Genomic DNA, 24,228 nt, shown 5'->3' with positions numbered 1-24,228 from the left:
GGTCTACGGAACGGGCTACTGAACGCAAAGAAACATGTAATTCGTTTACAAGTATTATATTAAAATAATTATCCCAAGTTATAAAAGTTTGTGCCACGTGCATTCAAATCAATTTTATTAAACCTTTTACAAAAGTGTCGGTTGAATGTATTTACCAGTGTAAACTGGCGTATTTTCCCAAAAAGGTTAACTGCAGGTACTAAACGAACTAGGCTGGCTTTCTCCTAGCGTCCACAATAAGTCTCGCAAGCTTGGACGTCAAGCTGTTGAACAATGTTCCTATTTATTTTTGATCCCTTGTGGATTTTTTTTCAACTATTTGTGATACATAATATTACAATAACATTCAGTTGAAATATATATATCTTTTGCTTCCGCTGTGCAATTATATATTGTGTTGTTTGACTGTATTGTTGCCAACTACGTCACGGTAATCCCCCACCGGTGAAACGTGTGGAATTCGGGGTGTGACAACAGACCTCTGGTTCAACATTTAATGGTTCAGATTGTTTGTTTCACGAGCAAATGTCTGAATGGTTTAGACATTTTCCTCTGAATGGTTAAACGTCTGAATGGTTAAACATTATACTGAGTCTGAATGGTTAAGACATCTAATTTGAATTGGTTAGAGATTTGCCTCTGAACGGTTAAGCATTATACTGGCTCTTAAGTCTTAATGGTTCATCCCTCTTACTGGTTCAGCACTTAATGGTTCAGACCTCTTACTGGTTCAACACTTAACCACTCAGAAGTTGCCAAACAGCCCCTAAATATACCAATATATTATATGTTTATAGTAATATTTCAGATTTGGTCTTTAATTATTAAAAATCACACAAATGATCTTAATTGTGTGGCATTTTATAGATTTTGGTCATTTACAAGTTTAAAATAGTTGCCAACTTATTGTGATTTAAAACAAAAAATAAAATAACCTTCTATTAATTTAAAACAAAAAATAAAATAAAATAGAATGATTGAACGAGGTGTCGTTGTCAAGGAATATTCATTTGGGCTCCTATGTCGTGGCAATTAGTGCCCTTAGAGGTGGGAGTACACCTGCACACCCTGATTGGCCACACATCGCAATCTAGACGTACTTCTATCTCGTCTGCCATCAGTCGTTATGAGGTTTAGAATAGGCGGACTGGCGTCCTGTGATTGGCTACACATTGCTATCAGTTGTACCCTTTGTCCGCACGATGGCACATCGAGGAGATCTGCTGGTACCGTGCCTAGCGAGCGGTGATTGGCTTCAAGTCACTTTCACCTTGTACTTACTATATGTCTCCTCCGTGTTGGTGTATTATCATGCTCAAGGGAATAGCCCATGGTTGGATCGTTATGACCAGTTGACTGTTTTTTGGGTTGGATGTGAGTATGGTCCTGAGCCCGTGAGGGCTTAGACACGGCTCCAAGGGGGTCTAGGATCATATCCCTTCAACTACCAAATGCATCACTCCATCAAAACAAGACGATGAATATTCTTTATCTTCCTCTATAGTAAAAAGACGTCCTTTAGCCCCTATAATTTTAAGGGCCCTCATATTTTTACTTTTTCTAAACATGGATAAGGGTTAGCAAATAGCAACAATACCAAAATCAAAGTGATGGAGCTAGGGATTGATGTTCTAGTTAAGATTTTTTCTTAGTCCAATGACAAGCTAGTAACCAGTGACGAACAAACTCAATGGGTCGTCTAACAATTTGGTGGTCTAGTAGTCTGGTTAGCGATACCTAAGGGTTCAAAGGCATTAGTTAGCAGTGAAAGAAAGTTATGGTTTGTTCGAATTGGGGCCAAGTATCATTCTTGATACTTTCAGTTAACAGAGGAAACGTGTTAAAAATGATGTCTCTTTAAAGTAATATCTTGTTGAGGTAGCTATGTTCTCGGTTCTTATAAAAAATCAAGTTGATTGGTGCCACTGTTGTGTAGCTTGTTTTGATCCCATTTGTTGTGGGAAACATATGAGGTTTGTAGTTTTAAAATATCTTGGTTTATGCATTCAAATTTTGTGGTTTATTATTAGCGCATTTTTCTAATATCTAATAGGTACGACTGTTTCTATGCTTTTGGCGAATCGATTACTCAATTCATGTCACCTAACTCCAATATATGAAAAAAGGATGAATGTGTGACTAGGTGAATTTAGATTTTGGGTTCTATCTCGCTGTGAATTTGAGCTTGTTTATTTATAACGTATTATGCACCATAGTTGTATGATATAATACTCAAATTGAAACCCAATTCAAATTGTTGTGATACCATGTAATTGATTTAGGATTTATCATTAAGGATAAAATAGCATGACTGTGTCAGCATTCACAAATACATCCTCAATATAAAATTTAACAAGCAAATATGTTGTTATAATGTTTGATCCAACTCGTAGGAAAAACACTCCAATTTTTAAGTATGCTTCAAGTCTCGATTTTTGTGGGCTTGCTATGGTTTTTAGATTGGTTATTGATTTGTTCAATGTATGAACGAGTTTTCCAACTTGTGACTTGGTGTGATTTTTTTTTAACGGCAAATTTCTTTTAAACTCTGTCGTCTGTGAGACTTGAACCAAAGATCCCCCATCTCAAACTTAGGTTTTAAAATTTTTTATCTTTGCCAATGGACAATCACACCGTTAGTACTTGGTTGTGATCTTAATGAATGGATATCTAATATAAGATTAAACTCAAAGTGAACGGTGATGTATTTGGGTGGTCGTGAGGGTTACAAAATTGGTAGGAAAAGGATAGTAATAATGCCAGAATGTGTTAGTGGCTTAATACAAAGCCTACCATGTAAATAATGAGCTTTAACTTACACATCCTTTAACTATTATGTTGTGCTTTAATTACAAATTAAAAGGAAAATAAAAAAAAGTGATTGATTGATTTAGGTTGTCCACACATATAATAATTGTAACGGCCATGAATGGCATGGCAACCCCTCTTTAACGGTCGGACGCGATGTTTGGGGCTTTAACATGGTGATGTGACATGGTGGTGTCAGACCACAACTGTGTGCTAGTCGCTGGTATTGAGGACTCCAATACAACTATAAGGTCTTGGTCATGAGGGGGACCAGAGGAGGTGAACGTTTTAGTTAAGAGTGCAACATGTTTTTCTTTTAAACAACGAATTTTTGTGGGTCTTAAACTTAAGATGTTCAAAGTTAAGTGTTTATGTCTATGACATGTGCGGGGACACATAGATACAATGGTGCTACGGAGTTTATTTAATTTAATTGAGTAAAATGTCATTTTTGTTCATGTGGTTTGCCTAGTTTTGCGACATTCGTCCAAAGGTTTGGTTATCCACATCTAGATCCAAAAGGTTTGAAATCTTGTTATTTTTATCCGGCTCGTTAACACCATGCATTTTCTCCGCTAAATCACTAGTATTTTTGTCTTTTTTTTTCGTTAAGGGTATTTTAAATACTTATACACTATGCAACATACTTGTATATAAAGTGAAAGACTAGATTGTCCTTTAAATTAACAAAAAGACGAAAATACATCTAGTTTAACGGAGAAAAAATGGATAAAATTAGACCACCTGCCGTCAGCCGTTATCCGGCGTTTTCTCCCCCCCCCAAACACGCCCAAAACGCCCCCACCCCCCACGGCGTGATTTAGCGTGTTTTCGCAAAAAAAAAAAACCTCCCCCGCATGATTTGAAACACGCTGAAAGTGGAAGAAGAAGATTTTGTTTGCCCAATAGGACATTGCCATGTGTCTGTATAATTAATTTTAATTAAAAAACAAAAGAAATAATATTTGTGTGTGTATTTAAAGGAAGAATAAGATTGAAGAAGATGATGTTACAGGTTGTTGTGAGGAAGATGATTTTGCACATTCAGTCCCTGCACTTTGATTCTATTTAAAAAAAGGTTTTAAACTTCAAAACCTTTAATATTTCAAGTTTAAAAAAATGCTATATTAGTCCCTAAAGTTTTGTTTATTAAATGTCTCATTTGGATCTTTTATAAAACCTAAAATTTTGCAATGTAATTTTTTAGTATTGTAGTTTTTGTTTTATTAAATGTCTCATTTGGGCATTATTCTACTACGCCCCTTTTGTAAAAACGCCCAATAATGTCCCCTTGCTGACTGGACTGCCACATAGCGAAAAACGCCCAAAGGTGGGGACATTATTCACTAAACCACTACACATGGTCTTAACGTGCCATATGAAAATTACAAGAGTTCAAACCTTTGCATCTAGATACAGAAAAACAAACTTTTTAATGAAAGTCGCAAAATCACCAAACGTAGGGCTGGCATATCGTGTATAATCGTACACGCTAAGACACGATACACGAAATCCCATACACGAACACGACACGATAACATATCGTGTCCTTTTTTTCAAACATGAACACGACACGATATACATGAAAATTACCTGTTAATACGATTGTTCGACTGTTATACACGAAAATTACATGTTAACACGAATAAAAACACGAATACGACATGCTATCTGAGAGTTACAGAGGGAGTTTAGGGTTTTATTTTTATTTTTGAATTGAATAAGGAATTAAGGAACCCACACACACATGGCTGATGAGTTTTATTTAATTTAATTTCTTATCGTGTACTAACGGGTATTAACAGGTAAACAGGTATTTAACCTGTTTATACACGAAAATTAATAGGTAATCTCGTGTCTACCTGTTTGGTACACGATACCTGTTAAGACCATACACGATACCTGTTAACTTCATGTTGGTTCGTGTCATGTATTCGTGTAAAATTGCCAGCCCTAACCAAGACAATTTATTTGGAGCAAAACCATAGTAAACTATTGGAGAAAAATGACAATTTTGAAAGATTTAAAGTAAAACCGTTAAAGTGACCAAACTACAGGGAGTAAAACGGAAGTTTACTCTTCCATTTTTTTAAGTAAAACGATTTAATAAATCTTATTTTCTAAATTTTAATTTGTAAATCTGTAAAATCTCCATCTTCAACCTCCTAAAACCCTCACTCCATTTTCCTAACACTACCATTCCATGGCGGCCCTCCAACGCCTACTCTCTCAAACTCGCCGCCACTCTCAACTTTCTCCACTCCCATGGCTTCGCAGATCACTCTGCTCTTCTTCTTCTTCTTCTTCGTCACAACCTGATCCTAACCCTAATCCTAATCCCAATCCATCGCCAAACGAAACCAGACGCCAATCTGTATCTGTTCAACCCGTTTCTTACCCAATTAAACCCAAAGATCCATCTCCATCTCAATCTTCACTCCAAGACCCGGTGAACCATGAACGATCCGACCCGAATATGCAGAACCCACAGCAACAGCGAGCTTGGAGCCGCGAAGACGTTCGGTTCGTGAAGGATTTCAACCCTTCATCAGCGGTTAACAGGGTGGCGCCATTGCCGGAAGATAAAAGTCAGGAGGATGTTGAGAGGGCGAATGAGGAAATGGAAGCGGAAAGGAGGAGGATTGAAGCGGATAATCGGGTAATGAGGCGGGTTTTTAGGGTTGAGGAACAACAAACGGTGCCGTTTCCCACTTTGTTGAAGGCGGAGCAGAGGCAGAGTACAAACCAAAAGGTTGTTCATGATCTTAAGGAGGCTGTGCAGCTTGTAAAGGTTGTTTCTTGATCACTTTCTTTAACATATAGCTGCTGCTGTTGTTGTTTCACTTGCTAATTAAGACCCTGAAACACTCACATATGATAAAATTACTTGGTGTTATAAAGTATTTTTCGGGCTTTTTTTAACATGTATGCATCTGTCAAGATCATACAATTGAACATTGTTTTGGTTTCTGGATTAGACTTTAAAAAATGCATCGCTTCATCTTTTTGGTTATTTGTAAAAAAAGATTGTTCTTTGTAGCAAGTTTTCAATCCTAGTTAGCTTTTCTGTTCATTAGTAATCATTATATGAATTTACCGACTTTGTGTTGGTTCCACAACATGCCTGGCTTGCAGTGTGCACATATAATACATATATGTGTGGGTGCTCGGGGGCAAAAGTGAAATTGCACTAACCTTTAACTTTATTTTACTATTTTCGTGAAAATAACGTTAAAGCCACGGATGGTGATGATGTGTTGGTTTCACAAGTTTTCTATATTTTGTATATGGTGCGAGGTATTATTTATTTGACCAACAGTCACATTTATATCAAGTTATGGTAAGTAAAGTGTTGTATTTTGTTGGGACGGTGGAAGAAGATCTTATGTAGGAATTAGGATAAATATGTTCCCACAACACTGTTGACTTAATATTGATTTTTTGTGCATATATTCTATGCAATAGAGATTTTTTCCGTTTGTTGGTCTTTTTGGATTAATTTCAACGGAAGACTTTTTTCTCATCTTCTGTATGCATGGCTCATGTCCCATCTACATTGATCTTTCAGGCAAATGCAAAGCGTAATTTTGATGAGACCTTGGAAGCACATGTAAAATTAGCTGTTGATCTGCGTCGTACTGATTTGGTATGCTGTTTTCTTACTCTTTGATCAGTATCATGGATTAATGCTTGGCTCTTGGCACCTCTTGAATTTGAGTATGTTTTTTTTATTAGATCTATTACTGTCTTAACCATTTACTAAGGTTGGTTGTCATCTTTAACTGCTTTCATAATGGTACATTGTTTATTTGTTTCTGATAGGGTTTGTGAAATTAGGGTAATACAATCATGAAAGTAGAATGATTTATTGAATGATTCAAAGGCAGGTTACAAGATGTTGATATACGAAAAGATAAAAGAAAAATGGAAACAGAGATAATCCATGGCCTAGCCCTCTCTCACTGCACAAACGCAGGAGCTCTAACACTCTAACAAACTCAATCCTACCTCTAACACGCCTTATTCTCTATTACTTATGCTACCCCCTATATTACACTTTAGCCCCTGAAGATTACCTATAACTCACTTCCCTCTCATAGTTGATTCCCATCATTACTCCCCCCTTCGAAACAGTCTTGTCCTCAAGACTGGGATCGGCTGCGATGTCTGGTAGCCGACCCCTGCCCATGCACCACCCATAAATGACAGGATCCAACAAGTAACTCCATAACAGGATTGTGAAGTGTGACATATGGACAAAAAACAAAGGTACTGTACCGCCTTTCCATCCAAGGCGTTTATCGCCAGTTTTGAACGTAGACACCACTGTTGCCATCAGAAGCTGTTTTTCCAATGGTGGAGGTCGCCGACACAGAATTACAGTGAGTAGGAAATCCTCGGAACCCCCGAGTTGACCAGCAGATTGGGTGGGCATGCCCACAAGTGAATTTGAATTCCATTGCAACCCATCCATATTGGAGCCAAATCTGGCTGGAAGAGTTTTCTCATATAACAGTCCCAAATCTGGAGAGTCCGGGCCCACAATAAGTTTCTGCTCCTCACCATGGCCCACCACTGTGCCGGAGCCCAACATCCCTTGTAAGTCACCTGTCATGACCCCATTAGGGCTATGTGGCATCAAACAACCAAGGCCAATTGAGTTTTCTTCAGATCTAGAAATTATAGCCTTCCCTGGAGCTAGTATTGACGGAGAATTAGGGAGAGAAGACGGAGATCTGATCAAAGGATCTGCAGAACTGCCTGAACAACGTGAATCGGTATGACTAGTCGACATCAAATGACCACAACCACTCCAGCGTTCTTCAGATCTGGAAACAAGCGCCTCCAGTTGAGCTAATAGAGATGGAGGTGGAGAAAGAGAACCTGAAGAGCGATCTGGAAGAGGTGACGGCAAACACGAAGTTTCAACCACGGAACCGGAATTCTGTCGTGCTATCCAAGCAATTACCACCTTTCGAAACTCACTGTATTCAATGAGATCCTCTTCTAAGACTTTCAAAGTGGTTTTGATTTCAGCAAACTCAGGTGCCCTAACACTCTAACAAACTCAATCCTACCTCTAACACACCTTATTCTCTATTACTTATACTACCCCCTATATTACACTTTAGCCCCTGAAGAATACCATAACTCACTTCCCTCTCATAGTTGATTCCCATCAGTTTCTGTGTTAATTAAAATCATGTAAATGGCAATTTGTTGTTACATTCGTTTTTTTTGCCATGTTTAGACTGTTTAAAGAAGAATTATAGTTCTGTAAAAGCTAAATGCTTCATGTTTGCTTTTGAAAATTCGATGTCATGGAGCATTTTCTTTGCTAGCAGTTTTTCGTTAGCTACATGGTTGGTTATTTTGACCCAGTTTGACTTGATTTATCTTATGTTGTTACTTTGTTTTGAATGTGCAGAAACTTACTGGCTCGTTATCTCTTCCACATGGCAGTGGAAAGGTACTATCCATGCATGATTATGACTTCAATATTTATAGATATTTGGTGTAGCTTATGTAATTTAGATTATCTCATGGTAGTTTGTTATTTGCAGGCTCTTCGGGTGGCTGTGTTTGCCGAAGGAGCAGCTGCCGATGAGGCTAGAGCTGCAGGAGCTGATTTGGTCGGTGGTGAGGACCTAATTGAAGGAATTAAAAATGGTAATTCCCCAGTCTCATACTATGATGTTTTTTTTTTTTTTTTTTTTAATATCTAGTTAATATTCTACGCAATGCTTTTATCTTGATTCAACTTTTTGCAGGCAGTATTAACACAAAAGACATTGACAAGTGCATCGCAATGCCTCAATTGATGCCACGAATAGGGAAAGAGGTCTGCATTTTTCATCCCAAAATATCAAATGTCATGAAACCATATGTTTAATTAACGGAACACATTATTTTCTTTTGGCAGATATCCAAAAAGCTCAACCGTTTGACACCAAATGCAAGAGTGAGTCATACCTTCATTGTTTCTTCTTCTTTAAATCTACGTACATACAATGCCTGTGAGTCATTATTTTATTTCCTTGTACAGGATGGTTCTGTAACCACTGATATTTTAAGGGCGGTGAAAGAAGCAAAGAAAAACATCACATTTAAGAAAGACAAATCCGCTATTGTTCACGTTGGTCTCGGAAAGGTAATAAATACTCTTTAGATTTATGTTCATGTTACATATCATTCATTATATAATGTTTTTGCATAACTATCTGAAACAGGTCAGTTTCACAGAAGAGGCTTTATGTGAAAATGTGGGCGCCTTTGTTAATGCTCTTTTGCTTGCGAAGCCTGCAGGATTAAAGAAAAGTAAATAGTCTTTTTTACCTGCTTTAGTTATTAGATAAAAACTTGACTAAATCTTTACCATTCAGCACCAAATGACAAGTGACCTTTTTTTGTGTAGGTTCCAAGTATGCTGGATACGTGACCACCTTCCATATCTGCAGCACGGTAACCTTTTTGCCATCTTTATAACAATAACATAGTACATTTATGAAATTAGGGATGGCAAAAAAAAATCTGAACCCAATGGGAAACCTGAAGCCCGAAACATATGGGACGGGTTTTGGGTATATGATTAGCTTTAAAAAAAATTGCGCGGTTTGGAATGGGTATACTTGATATCTGTCCTGTGAACCCAATGGGTTATGAGTAATGGGTACCTGACTGTATGGGACACAATTTTAATGAAATATATTGATTTAAGGTGGTAATTTTAGTCAATTTATTTAACGGATAGGCCTATTTTGGTTATTTATTATGGGTCAAATGGTTAGACCCTCCTAAATCATCTAATTCAAGAAAGTAAATTATTAATATGATGGACAAGTTTGAAAGTAATCTAAACGATTGATGTGATGCAGATGGGCCCGTCTTTCCCTGTTTCAATCCAATCGTTGTCCATAGCGGCTGATCGTTACACCAAGTTGCAAATGAGATGACCACAAGCTCAATGTTGTATTCCCCGGCTCGTATTTTGTTTTTTTCTGCGATCATATCTGGCTTAATTATGGTATGGTTGTAGATGCCATTTGTTTACTTTTCATCTCTCATGGCAGACTAATAAATTTTGTTTTAAAGAGTAGTACTTACCTTAAATAAGTGTGAACAAGACAAAAGACGTGTATAACTGATGTTTTTATTTACATACGTAGATGCCAGTTTGACCCTATGAAGTACACATAGTTTAAGGAAACAGTAATTTAGTGATAAGACTGCAATTGCAAGTAGTGAAAACATGATAAGTTATCTTAAAAGTGGACATTCATGTTGGGAAATATCGAAATAGAAAGGCATAATGTGATTTAGAAGTGTAGCTCAAAACCCAGTTTTAGCCCAAAGCGGTCCGTTTTTATACCTTGGGCTCAAACTGATTTGGATCGGGTTCAAAACTGGTTGGGGCAAAAAAGTGGTTTTTTGGCATTTTTTTTTTAAAATCTGATTTTTAGGGTTGAAAATCCCAACCCACTCGAACTGATTTGGATCGGGTTCAAAGCTGCTTGAGACAAAAACAGTTGTTTGGCATGTTTTTAAAATCTGGCTGGGTTGCAAACCGGTTTCAGGGAACTAGAGTATGAACCAGTATACAAATTGGTGGGTTACCAGGTCTAAACTGGTTTTTCGGTGAAGTGGGTCCGGTTATAAACCGGTTTCGCGGGCCCAAATCGGTTTGTTTGTACACCTCTAACGTGATTGGTAAGACCGTTGGACGAGGTTCACTGATTGGTAAAGGTAGGTTGATTTTGCAATTGGCAGTGTTGGCTGGTGTCGGTTGTGGTTTGCGACAATGATTCGGTCCAAAGCGGTTGTATGACTGGTCGAAACAAGGATGACTACTAGCGATTTGGTTTTCGGTCTCTTACCCTCACTTCTGGTTTTATTGGTTTTTTTTTTTTTTTTTTTACAAATGGCTCATAAAAAAAAAGTAACAAACTCTCCATGTCTATTTGAGCAATGATCTGGTAAGAACATATGTGCATTTGTTAGTTGGGCTTTTTTTTTACACCCACATTTTAAAAAACATGTTTTATAGTATTTTCTCATGTAAAAATATATTTACAAATTGGTGACAACTTTTTTTATTTATAATTACGTAAAACTTGAAATAGAGCTGTAAGAGTTGTATAATAGGCGAGGTGTGTGATGGTATAATGCGAGTTCAAATTATTCGGGTCAAATTGGGCAACTTTAAAAACATCACAATTCACTAGTGAGTTATAGTCAAATCGGGTGGATTAACGTGGGTCCACCTTTTGTATTTGTTTTTATGATGGCTTAGTGACAGTGAAACAATTGTGGTGGCGAGGATGTGGTGTCGATGATGACCGATTGGTGGTTGCTAGGTGGTAGTGTGGCGATTGTTGTATTGCCAAAGGCGAAACCGGCGACAATACTGGGTTAGCAATGACGATGACCAATAGGTGGTGTCGGTGGATACGACAGTGGAGACCATTGGCGAAGCTTTGAAGGGGCCGGGTGGGGCGCCCGACCCCCCGAACTTTTCGCTTAGTAGTGTTATATATGTAGTTTTCGTATAGAAATGTTTGGGTATATACGTTTTTGACCCCCCGGTTCTATAGAATTTTTTTGGTATATACGTTTTCGACCCCCGGTCGAACATGTCAAGCTTCGCCACTGGTGGAGACCACAATCGTGTTAGTGACGAGGGTGTTAGCAGCACCGATGGTTGCTTGTAAATCAAACAAGTATACACTTATTCGAATTCGAGTTTCCAATATGAATTTGAATTGAAAAAATCATATCTTAATTGAATTCTAATCGAATACGGATTCTAGTAATTTTTTTTTCGAAAATTCGATTAGCTTAATTTGGAAATTCGTTATTTGATTCGTTGAATACCCGTAATGATAGTGCGAAAGCATACAAACTAATTTGAGAAGATTAAATTACATTAGAGATTGAAAATCAAAACAAATCAAATTTAATTGTTTGAGCTTCTAACGATAATGCAAAAACACACACTATTTTCACAAGAATAAATTACATTAGAGATTGAAAGCCAAAACAAATCAAATTTAATTGTTTGAGCGTCATATTTTGTAGTTTTAGAATCATAAATTTCTTTTAAATGGTTATAACATTTCAAAATTGAAAAAAAAAAAGGAAAAAGAAAAAAAAAAACTATGGTGTCGTTTAGGGACTCGCTTTTTCAACATTAATGATTAATCTTATCACCCCTTGAGTTAAAATTCTATGAGAAAGTTAATCACCTCTTATAATTTTTGTTTTTTCTTAATAAAATAATCTTTTCAAATGACATGTTTCTGTTAACTGTAATTTAAGCTCTCTTTGTTTTACAAATGAACTAATAAAAAAATAATTAAACACGTCCAAAAAGTCCGTCAAATCACAAACGTATTCAAAGGCTTGTAATTTTCAAATATTAATTTATATTTGAGACGCCAACTAATTATTATATTGAAAAAATAGACAATTTCATATCGGTAGGATAAATTTAAAAGAGTTTAACGTTACTCATGAACGTGACCAATTCACTTTAGCTGTATTTAAATACTTAGAAAAACAATAAGTAATTTTATAAAGATTTAAAGTTACTCATAACTTAATATAATTATTTAGGCTCTCGAACAAAATCTTGATTACACTTGATCAAATCTGACATTAAATGATTTCATGGCCAACACAAGAGTGGTCACTTCACTTCAGTTTGATTCATCGTTACATCAAAAAACTAACATTCTTCGAGCCCACATATATTATATACCACACCGCAATATATATCCTGCTTTAAAACAACCCGTACCCAGCCCATTCCGCATCACTCACACCCGCCATCCGTGGAGACGAACGATAGGACGAGAACGAAGATGACGACAAAGGCGAGTCATTATAAAACGGCGATCCAAACTTCCTAGTCGACATGGACCACTCAGACAACGCCTCAATGTCCGACTTGTACATTTGGTTCACATGGATCTTGTTGGTTTTCCTTTGGCTATACCCTTTCCGGGTTTGAAAGCAACCCATTGACACCACATCGGGTTGGCCCGCCACGGGCTTTTCAAACTGGAACCGACTTGATTGAGTTCGCGGTGAGGGGAAATGGAAGGATGTTGGGCTGGCTGGTGGTGGCTTGAGGGATGAAGTGCGATGGTTCGACGGTGGTGGTTGTTGTTGTTGGTGGTGGTTTAGGGGCTTGGGGACACCGGGTCGGATCTCCCACTTGAATGGAACAGAACCGGGTTGCTTGAAGTATGAGTCGTCTATATCCATGGGGTTGGTTTTGAATATATGTAAATCGGTTTTATATATAGAAGAGGGGTTTAGTGAATAATATAGGGTGGGGGAGATATGTTGGTCACGCCGAGATTATCGCTAGGAGGACCCTGTAGACTTTTGGTTTGTTGTTGTATAGTCTATACATGTACATGTTACATAGGGGAGAGAGAAAGTAGATAGGTTGGTGAAGTGGCTTTTCTAACTTTTATTTTCAAGTCGTTTGTTTTTGACATTTTTATAAAAAAAAAACATGCATTAACTCTCCATGTATGTTCTAGTATAACACCGTGGTGTGCGCATATAATGTATATATATTCAGGCTTTCGGAAGACAAAAGTGGAATTGCACTAATTTTAACGTTATTTTACTAATTTCGTGAAAATAACGTTAAAACGGTTAATCATGCATCATGTGGTGGTGGTGATAGCCGAAAGACAAGGGGTACATGCACTATTATCGATCAGCCAGGGGTCTCACTGGAAGCAATCTCTTTATTTCTACGAGGTATGGGTAAAATCGTTACATTTTACCCTCCTCATACCCTATCTTAGCTTTGCCTTTGGTGAAATTTACGTCTGAGTATGATGATGATGATGTATGTTCTAATATAAGGAAAACATATAAAAAGTATATTTAACTTGTTTTAAGTTATTGAAATATCGTAATATATCTGGTCTTTTGTAACTTGTAAAATGGTTGTTCATAAGTCTGTTTGTGATGACTCAGTATAGTCTTCATAAGTCTGTTTCTGACATACTGGAATATATGCAAGGGCGAAGCTTTTAAGGGTGTGTGTGTGTGGGGGGGGTCGACTCTCTCGAACATTTTACTCAGTAGTGGAGAGTATGTAGTTTTCGTATAGAATTTTTTTGGGTATATACGTTTTCGACCCTCCGTTTTATAGAAATTTTTTGGTCCGGTTACTTTCACCGCCGGTCGAAAATATAAAGATTCGTCACTGAACATATGGTTGACATGTCTGTAAAAATTATTGATTATGTCACGGACTTATTGTTATCGAATACTTGATTACTCAGAACTGAATATGATAGGTGGGTTGAGATCCTGTACAAACAGTGCTAACTGTAAGAACTGTAAGAACAGATCTGAACCATTGATAGTTTAAATCAAGGGTTAGGGTTGATTATAAATAAAACCCTTATAATTAAAAATTAGTACTAATAAGTTAGGGGTAATTATGTAAAATTGCTAGTCATTTGACCATTTTCAATTAAATACAAATTTCACCAAGGTTTTTTAAACTAAAATAACTTTTATATACTTCATTTTTTTTAAAAGTATACCATAAAATCAAGTATTTTTTTATCTTTAATATGAGTACCATATTGCTATAATTTTTTTTATTTATAAAAGTAACTTTTAAAAAAGTTACCAAAAGTTGTTTTATAATTGTGCTGGTAATGTGCTGATTATGTGTTAATTACAATATAATTGCCCATCGCGATATTTCATAAAATTTGTTAAATATTCTTCCCATAAGATTTTATCCTGCTTGAAGGTGATTTGAATCAGCACTTTGAAAACTAACCAACACGTGTATTAACAACACTTTAAAAACATACAAGCACATCTGCTAACAACACTTTATAAACATATCAGCACATGTGCTAACAGAACTTTAGAAACATACAAGCACATGTGTAAACAACACATTAAAAACATACTGAAAAAAATAAGTAGCACATATTTTAGCAGCACTTGAAAACAAGCACAACAGGGAATTAAATTTGTTTTTTGCTGCACTTGAAAAACAAGCACAACGGAAAACTAAATTTTTGTAAATACACATGCTAACTGCGTAATGGAAAATTAATTTCAAGTTTTTATTTTAGTTTATCTGTTTATTTCTTTATTTGAATTCTTGGTACTTATCTTTATTGACTTTTATCTTAGTTTAAAACAATCATATAGTTGTAATAATTTGTTACAAAGTGCTGATTAACAAATTGCCTGTTGGCGGAGATTGTGCTGATTAACAAAGTGCCTATTGTTGTGATTTGTGAAGATTGTGCTGATTTACAAAGTGGCTGTTGTTGGAAATTTTCAAATTTTAATTTGAAATAGTGCATGAATATAGGGGATAATTAAAATTTGTAATTAATTAAATTCAAAAAATAGAGTGATAAAGTCTAAAATACCCACTAATTGGTTCTTATAGTTCTTACCAATGTTTTAAAAACCGGTTTTTAAGTCAAACCGGGTTAGGCTAAAAAATGGTTCAACCGGTTGAACCAGGTTGTACCGAGCGGTTCAACCGGGTTGACTAGCTAATTCTATAATTTCATAAATTACAACATCAACGCAAAAGTTAATCCAAAAATACATGATTACATATTAAAAGATAATCCAAAAGTAAATCCTTAATAAAAAATAATCCAAAAGATAATCGAAAACCATTCAATTTTCCAACAAGCTCTTTTAAATGAAAGTGTACGATATGTTTAAGCCATTTGAGTGTTGAATACATCAATTATTTTCGTTTCATACAATATTAAATAAGAACTTTTAGTTACGAATAATCATAATATAAAATTACGTAAGATAAGTAACATATATAATAAAAATATGTAACAACCCAAACTAAAATAACACTGGGCCGGTACCGGTATTATGTTTCAAACCGGTATACCGGATTTTACCGCCGGTACAAACCTTATGCCGTTTCACTTATTTACCGGGATGTTTCGTACCGGATTTACAACTAAAAACGGTAATACCGGTATAACCGGCCGGTATGTACCGGTTTTTAAAACATTGGTTCTTACATATATTAAAGTTTGTATTTGATCCTATGTGTTAAAAATAAGTTATGGAAGTGTAAGATGTAAAGTGACAATTGGCATTAAACAAATTATATTTTTATATGATGTTACATCCATTAAATTTCATATGCACGATTTCCGTCAACCAAAGTAGGTGGTGTATCTACATATAGTAGGTTTATAACGTAAAATCTTCAAGATTTGGGAGAGTGATTCTTGGGCATGATCCAATAAGCAAGAAATTTAGAAAACTATATGGCTTTCTATAACGTTGCTTTCCATGCTAATTAATTAGGTCGTTGATGGGCATTTTGAATATATGTTACGAAATAATAATAATAATAATAATAATAATAATAATAATAATAATAATAATTTTATTTAATAACCACTTAATTTAGGGTATGGGGAGTGGGCGGCAAACCACATCGGCAAATGGGTTTGCCGAGCGGGAACACCACCGCCGACCCATTTTGCCGATCGGTAAGTTTGGTGATTCGGTGATCGTTTGCCGAAGCGGGGAGAGAGAAGGAAGGAGAGAGAGGGGGTGTGTGGGTGGGGTCTGACGGGTGGTCCATTGGACAGCCCTTTATGATGTTAAAAAGACAAGTTATCCCTCATTTAATTGTGTAATTATCTTGAATTAGATAACTACGGTTGCTTATGTTTTAGGCGCGGTTCGGGAGCTTAAAGTGGATTAAACGCAGCTTTGGACGGTTTGGAGTTGAACGGGTCGAGTGTGGAACAAAAGATGAAACAAAGAACAAAATTCAGGCTTCCACCGTAATTTACGGTACCACCGTAAATTACGGTGAACCTGAATCATGCCTGATCTCCACCGTAACTTAGACTAAAGCCACCGTAACAAGACATGGTCCAACGTAACTTACGGTGGCACCGTAAGTTACGGTGGAGGCTGCGAGAAAATGAATAAATGAGGCAGTTACACATTTTCTCGCAGCCTCCACCGTAACTTACGGTGCCACCGTAAGTTACGGTGGACCATGTCTTGTTACGGTGGCTTTAGTCTGAGTTACGGTGGAGATCAGGCATGATTCAGGTTCACCGTAATTTACGGTGGTACCGTAAATTACGGTGGAAGTCTGAATTTTGTTCTTTGTTTCATCTTTTGTTCCACACTTGACCCGTTCAACTCCAAACCGTCCAAAGCTGCGTTTAATCCACTTTAAGCTCCCGAACCGCGCCTGAAACATAAGCAACCGTAGTTATCTAATTCAAGATAATTACACAATTAAATGAGGGATAACTTGTCTTTTTAACATCATAAAGGGCTGTCCAATGGACCACCCGTCACATCCCCACACTTAACCGTTGCTTGTCACAAGCAACTCATCAAATCAATTTCTCAACAAGTGATCAATGTAAACCAAGCAAAAACATGCAATCCTTTTACTAACCCCTTTTAACACCCAAAACAATACACCCCTCTCTAAATCTCTTCTCTCGGCTACAAGTAAGCACTAGCAATATAAGCTAGACACACAAAGGCTAACGAGCAGTTGCACAACTATAAGCTTGTACCTAAATCGATCCTTCTCCTAACAAGTGCCAAACATGAATGCAACTCAAAGGGACTTTCAAGGTTGTAACGTGGCTAAGTGTATGGGTAGGAAATGGAATATATATGAAGTAGCAAAAATTTAACCCAGTCTTTTTATTACACAATAAAGCAAACTAACACTACCAATCTAAACTACTATGTACAAGACAACTAAACATCCTTTCTTCTTCTTCTTCTTCTTTTTTTTTTTGTTTTCATTTTTCATTGTTTTTTTATTCTTATTATTATTATTATTTTGAAAGCAAACAACCATACAATAAAGCATCAATATATCTACATCATACTACTAAAACTATTACTACTAACACTATAAGACCGGGTCAAATTGGGTAAATTTTTAGGTAAGTAGCTAGGGGGTAACAAATGATAGGCTTTTAGGCACAAAATTGGCCAACTAAATATCCAAACCCCCACCCCTCTCGCAACCATGCTCATATATATAACTTGTGAGGTCCAACCCCCCAAATCCCACACTCACACACACTATGACGAGGCTACCTAAATGCCCTTATCCTTTCTACATTCATGTTTAACTAAGGACTCACACCGCATTCAAGCACAAGTTCTAATGCACCCCCACCCGTTGCCACTCTCATCAAAAATGAAAAAGGGTATCAAGGGTTGCCGGTGCATCATTTGGGGTTACTCCAAGGTGTTTCAAATTCTCACATTATTTCGCTTGATTTAAAATTTTTCAAAAACCTCAAAAATTCCCCCCATCCCCACACTTAGGATACATTGTCCCCAATGTATGGTTTTAGGAGGTTTTGATCACTAAAATTCATTCAACATCAACAAAAAGCTTCTTCACTCAAACCACAAATTTCTTTTTGGATTTTTCGTTTTATAATAATTTTTTTAATGTTTTTTATGTTTTTCTTCTTTTTAAAACATGACACCGCCAACTTTCGCCAACCCAAACACAACATAACAACTAACACCACCCAACCACCCGACCATAAACAAAACAACTAACAAATATGAACAAAATATACAAAGGAGGAACACAACCTGACTAACAATAGCGCGGTCCCGGAGGCCCAAAAATGGAAGACATCATGTCGTTCCATTCTCCAAACGCAAATGAGCCGCTACTACTCCCTCCTTGTTGTTGTTGGGCTCCCTCTTGTTGCCTCGGATCAATCCATTGTGAGTGTTGAAGCCGTGGAGTCGGATACGACACACTACCATCATAAGGTGGTAGCGAGGCATAATCCACATGTTGTGGATCCACAACCACTGGCCTCCCGGCGTGCCAATCTGCATGCAACCTTCTCTCTTGATCATCGTGGTACCGATTATTCATTTCCACTTCTTGGGAATACGCAAAGGTGCGATTCCACGCCTCACTACGATCAAAGCTTTGTTTCAAGGACCGTTCTATGCTTGCACTCATCATGGTATTTTGATCATATAATGTCCGCTCCGGACCCGACCAAGTTTCAAAAACAGAAGCCGGAGGACGTTGATTTGCTATCACCTCTTGCATGGTACCTTCATAAGCCCACCCGGGCACATAAGAACGCTCCGTATGATCGTAGAAAGCGCCACCATATCCTCCACCCGGGCCCTCTTGCCCCAAATTCACGTTCACATGTTCACCACCATGCGGTGCATCCGCATAATCATCATCACCACTTGGGATTTCTGCATCACTCTCGGGTTCATCTTCTTCACCCAGTAACAAATCTCTCGCACCCGCCTTTAAAGCTCTCCATCTCTGCCCCTACTGTCACACCCCAATTTTCCACGTGTCACCGGTGGGCCCGGTGGGGAGTATAGTGACGTAGTTGGCATCATCATAGACAAACAACACAATATATAAATGCACAGCGGAAGCAGAAGATAATTATATTACATTCCGAATATAAGTAATGTCAAAGTATTACAACGGAAGGTAAAGGATCCACAGGCGGATCAATAAAAGAAAACTATTCAATAGACTTTAGGCATCTAGAACTTGCAAGATTCCTTAGTGACGCCCTGAGCTCCCAGCCAATTACGCATAGTTCCTGTCACTTAACCTTTTGGAAAAGTACGTCAGTTTACACTGGTAAATACAATTAACTGACTCATTTTGGAAAAAGAGTTTGAAAAGTGATTTGAGTGCAAACGGCACAAAATATCTTGACACATTGATTAAAATGCACAGAGGCAAAATTAATCTTTATACTTGGGACAATTTTATTAATAAAAATCTTGTATCCGATTTACATGGTTGTCCAACATTTAGGGCCGGTGATTATACAATACAAGCCGGACAAGATTAATCGACACACCACAAATATAATCTCACAAGAAGATACTCTCACGAGTGAGTATATGTTATACATATGCAACAGGAGGTGTTTTGCCTACACCTTGTGCTTACGTCGTGGCCATTCACTTTTTAAAATGAGCCAAGGATATCCAGGACACGGTCATTAACCCCCAATGTTATTTGTTATCAATCAACACAGATTAAAACGGGATTATGCAATTTAATCATCTCCGATTAAACAGTTTCTACACCCGACCAAGCGGTATTTTTATAATACCGTATCCCAAGCCCGTATAAGGGAAAATAAGTTAAAAGTATTTACCTGAGCTAGCTCCTGTCTTAAATAGCAAGAATTATAATAACTCAGCCGTATTCACTTAAGTAAGCGTAGGTACAATTTACCGGAAGGCTCTAGTCTGGAACGATGGTATAAATAACCAGTTAGAATACTAACAGGTCTTTAATTAAGCCTAAGCTTAGACCAGTTAGTTTTAAGGAAATATACGGTTCAAGCGCACGATTAAGCGAAGACCGGATAGAACGTGATTTAGACCCGACAAGTTTGAATACTTGTATAATATGGGTATACTAATTACATTCTGGATTTTGAGACAAAAAATGATAACATTTGACACGTTTCGGTCAATTTATGCAAACTAGTTACATAAACCGAACCGAACGCTAAAAGAGCGTTACGGGTAGGCAAAAGAGTCATATGCAAGTTCCCTGAGATAATATGCTCTAAATATGATATAATATCAGTAAGTTATGTTCTATTATGCCCCGAATAATTTTAAACTCAATTTATGCCTTAGAAGGGCATTTTGGTCATTTAAAAGATTATAAAAGAGTCAATTTGGAAATCTGAGTTACGGGTCTGATTTATACAGTAAATATACTTAATTTGACATGTTATAACATTAGGGTATGACCCGTATACAAAACTTATCATTTAAAATCAAGCTATGCACCGTAGGGGTATTTTGGTAATTTCACAAGGGCTAAAAATGACAAAACTGGAAATTTGAGTTCAAAATCTTATACTTACTGTTATTATATGAAAATATGCTAAATACATCAGTAGGTATGAGTCTTATATGTTTAATATGAGTATAACGCTTACAATGCGTTAAAAACGCTAAAAATGCGATTTAGAGCCGTTTCCGGGTTTTTAAAAGAAAGCTGAGATTTTTATATTTCCAGAATGCCCAAAATAATTTATTTAACAAATAAAATCAGTAGAAAAAGGTTCGGGGTCAAAAGAATGTATAAAACTCATTTTATGGCTTAAACAGTCAAAACCGGCATTAACCGAATCGACTTAGCGACGTATGATCCGATCAGCCAAAAATTAAATAAAAATCTTCAAAAATCCCAGAATATTATATAACATCAGTGGGTAAAAAGTTTTATATCGAAAAGTGGCCTGAAATAGGTTATACGCTAAATGCGCCGTTTATTTAACATAAAGATATAGTTTTACGCTATCGGCCATAACTCAAAATCTGGACCACCAACTGATCTCAAATTTTCGGTGCAAGTTTATAAATTAATAATAAAGATTTCTACTCTTTCACTTTTCCAAAAATCACGTTTTATATCAAAAAGGGCAAAATAGTCAACTTTTAAGCATAATCAGAAACATGCATATGAATCGGCTAAGTATAGACTCAAGCAACAAAATTCCAGAGAGTTTTACAAAAATAAAAATGGTCAAAAATACTCTCCAATACAGATCTCAAACATGCATGTACGAATCCGAATCGATAGTCTATGAAATAGTCGTTTTACAAGACTTTCGGTTCCGATTCGTATTTATACTAAAGATTTGTCGAGTTTATTATGATAAAACATATTCTTACATGTATTATAAGTTGTTTATGATGATCAAACAGATTGCATGTCCTTTACATTATCATTTAAGCTTATTTTTGCAAAAACAACTTCTGTTGACTTTTTAGAAACAAGTTTGACTCGACAATTAGCATGCATATAGTGGGAATCAGAGAATACCCTTTTGAGGGTTTGTTTCCCACATAAATACCAACATATATGTGGTTTCAATTTGAGAAATGACTGAGTAAAACTCGTTTAATCGAAAAGTCAAAGTATAAGAACAACAGTTTGACTTTTAGCAATTAACCTATGCTAGAACGAATTATAGGATGATATAAAGGATTACCAAGGTCCTAATGAAGCTTAGTTAACACTAGGAGGTGGCCTTGATGTCCAGAAATGCTCCAGAAAGTCTTGAGAGAGTTCTTGAGAGTTGAGAGCTCTTGATCAAAATGCAAGTGCCAAGAGAATGAAATTTTGATCTGATTTAAAGATGGATTCAGAGGTTTGAGGATAGGTTACTATTGCACTAGGCATGCATGGGGTTTTATTGGAGCTTGTGGAGGTGGAATGAGCTGTTATACACTTCAAATTCGGACTAAAAATGCAATATTCGCGAAATACTGTTACTGGTATTCCCACGCGGCCCGCTTGGGTCTGTTCAGGCGGGTCGCCTGACCTGCTGATCAGCCAAACAAGTTTCTAACTTGGCAGCTTTGGTCCCTGTCCTTGCACGCGATGTTTCGGCTGCTTATTTTGACTCGTAAACCCCCAAACTTGGTTTTTAAGAACCTTGGGACATTTACCAACATGGTAATGTCCTCGGATAACTTTGCGCTCAACCGAAAAGCCATGAAATTCGACGTTGACGCTTTTAGTCCCTCAAGTACGGTTTTGGCCATAACTTTCTCATACGTTGACGAAACTTCATGAAATTTTTACCACATATTCTAGTGAGTATATTTTAGCATTACAATGCTTCGAGTCTGCCAAAAGTTCACTCAGAGGTATAAATTCAACATGTTGACACTTTTGGCCCCTATAGTTTGTCATTCCTCACTTTTGTGCAAATTTCCGCGTCGTATGATCCATGAACCATCCGTTTAAGGTTATAAACATTATGTAGGGTTATCATAGAGTCTATTTATCCATTGTTGACACTTTGGACCCTTACGTTCCATAGTTTTCACTGTTTGTCAATTTTAGTCCCTCTAAAGTATATTTTCACATACTGGAACCTTATGACACGTGTCAAGACATTATTGGACGAAATTTTTCGAGGTGTTACATCCTCACCCCCTTAAAAGAAATCTCGTCCCCGAGATTTACTGAAACAAATGAGGGTATTTCTCTTTCATCGTGGATTCCACTTCCCACGTATATTCGGGACCCCTACGGGCATCCCACTTGACCTAAACAATAGGCACGTGCTTCCTTCGAAGCTTCTTCACCTGTCGATCTTCAATCGACAAAGGTTTTTCCACGAACTTCTAACTCTCATCTATGTGCATAACTGTGTGCGGTATATCCAGTGATTCGTCAGCGAATCAGTTCTTCAAATTACAGATGTGGAACACATTATGAATAGCGCTAAGTTCTTCAGGCAAGTTCAACTTATAAGCGACTGACCCGACACGTTCGACAAATCTCGAAAGGTCCTTCGTATCTCGGGCTTAGCTTGCCTTTCTTACCAAATCGCATCACCTCCTTCCAGGGCGATACCTTAAGTAACACTTTTCCACCTACTTTGACGTGAAAATCTTTGCGCCTTGGCTCCGCATTCGATATGGGTTTATCATTATATCACAAGTCTTCCAACCGTTATGTGATAGTGCTTCTTGACTTATTGGCGAAACATATCCCTTCATCCTTAGGGTGTAATACATTGCGAGCTCCACCAAGCTCCTTAAATAGGTTTTAGCTCATAAGTTATTTGATCTTTATATATTCGATTACTTCGAATGGTTTTATATATTCAGAGCTTACTAGCCTGACAATTAACAGATTGGCACACCTTTCCAGAGTGATGTCTTTGATGAACCTTATTTCTTAACAAGGACTTAGGAGGGTTGCTATTTTCACAACTCTTTGACTTTTCTGCCAAAACCGGCAATCTTACAGATGATCATGGATTTGCCTGATCTTATTCGTTGTTTCCAAGGCAACTATCAGACCGGATGATTGGACTTACCAATCTTCTATTTAGCAATAGATAATTAACATTCCATCTAAGCAAGGTCCCCAAAGGAGTAGCCTTGATACTTATACATCACTATTATAGGAATGCTTATCTTAATGTGAAATGGTTCTTCCAACCATTACTTAAAACCAATCTTAAGGGATAGTTAATTCTCTCAGTTAGTCGAACAATCGACGATCCTGGGCAGCTGATGGAAATTCTTAATTGTTGCCTAATTTGGGTTGTGGTATTCAATGCATCCGCAGAATGAACCTTCTTTCTTAATTAACAATACCGATTTCTTCAGGATATCGAGTTAGGCTATATGAATCCTTTACTTTAAAACTTACTTATTCGGGGTTTCGATTCTTCCAATGATGGTACTAGCTACCTTGAAGGTTTCATAATAGAATAACCCGAAATGGGATATAGATATTAACTCTACTTGCCTCTCAAGAGGTGAACATGGTAATTCTTATAAGGAAGCTAATTATGACACATAAAGATG

The 24,228-nt window shown here is 37.0% G+C and overlaps 2 protein-coding genes across 2 annotated transcripts; one reads left to right on the top strand and one right to left on the bottom strand.

The window, feature by feature from the left end:
- The first annotated feature begins 4,947 nt into the window (after positions 1 to 4,947).
- On the top strand, positions 4,948 to 9,989 carry LOC110878778 (50S ribosomal protein L1). The gene is made up of 10 exons (XM_022127138.2): positions 4,948 to 5,599; positions 6,377 to 6,454; positions 8,237 to 8,278; positions 8,373 to 8,478; positions 8,580 to 8,650; positions 8,732 to 8,770; positions 8,855 to 8,959; positions 9,039 to 9,126; positions 9,224 to 9,270; positions 9,684 to 9,989. The coding sequence occupies exons 1-10, from the start codon at positions 5,012 to 5,014 to the stop codon at positions 9,759 to 9,761; spliced, it is 1,242 nt and encodes a 413-aa protein (XP_021982830.1). The 5' UTR covers positions 4,948 to 5,011; the 3' UTR covers positions 9,762 to 9,989.
- Positions 9,990 to 12,392: 2,403 nt separating this feature from the next.
- On the bottom strand, positions 12,393 to 13,147 carry LOC110878779. The gene has a single exon (XM_022127139.2). The coding sequence runs from the start codon at positions 13,072 to 13,074 to the stop codon at positions 12,589 to 12,591; it is 486 nt and encodes a 161-aa protein (XP_021982831.1). The 5' UTR covers positions 13,075 to 13,147; the 3' UTR covers positions 12,393 to 12,588.
- Between the last annotated feature and the right edge of the window lie 11,081 nt (positions 13,148 to 24,228).

Source organism: Helianthus annuus, chromosome 9, assembly GCF_002127325.2.
Source record: "Helianthus annuus cultivar XRQ/B chromosome 9, HanXRQr2.0-SUNRISE, whole genome shotgun sequence".
Taxonomy (NCBI): domain Eukaryota; kingdom Viridiplantae; phylum Streptophyta; class Magnoliopsida; order Asterales; family Asteraceae; genus Helianthus; species Helianthus annuus.
The sequence above is the reverse complement of the archived record's forward strand: the minus strand, read 5'-3'. Positions and strand labels throughout refer to the sequence as shown.

Bases quoted from the DNA above. Each gene is read 5' to 3' on its own strand.
- LOC110878779 (XM_022127139.2), bottom strand. From the start codon at position 13,074: ATGGATATAGACGACTCATACTTCAAGCAACCCGGTTCTGTTCCATTC.
- LOC110878778 (XM_022127138.2), top strand. From the start codon at position 5,012: ATGGCGGCCCTCCAACGCCTACTCTCTCAAACTCGCCGCCACTCTCAA. The intron at 8,651-8,731 runs GTCTGCATTTTT...TTCTTTTGGCAG, and splicing joins TGCCACGAATAGGGAAAGAG to ATATCCAAAAAGCTCAACCG. The intron at 9,127-9,223 runs GTAAATAGTCTT...TTTTTTGTGTAG, and splicing joins GCCTGCAGGATTAAAGAAAA to GTTCCAAGTATGCTGGATAC.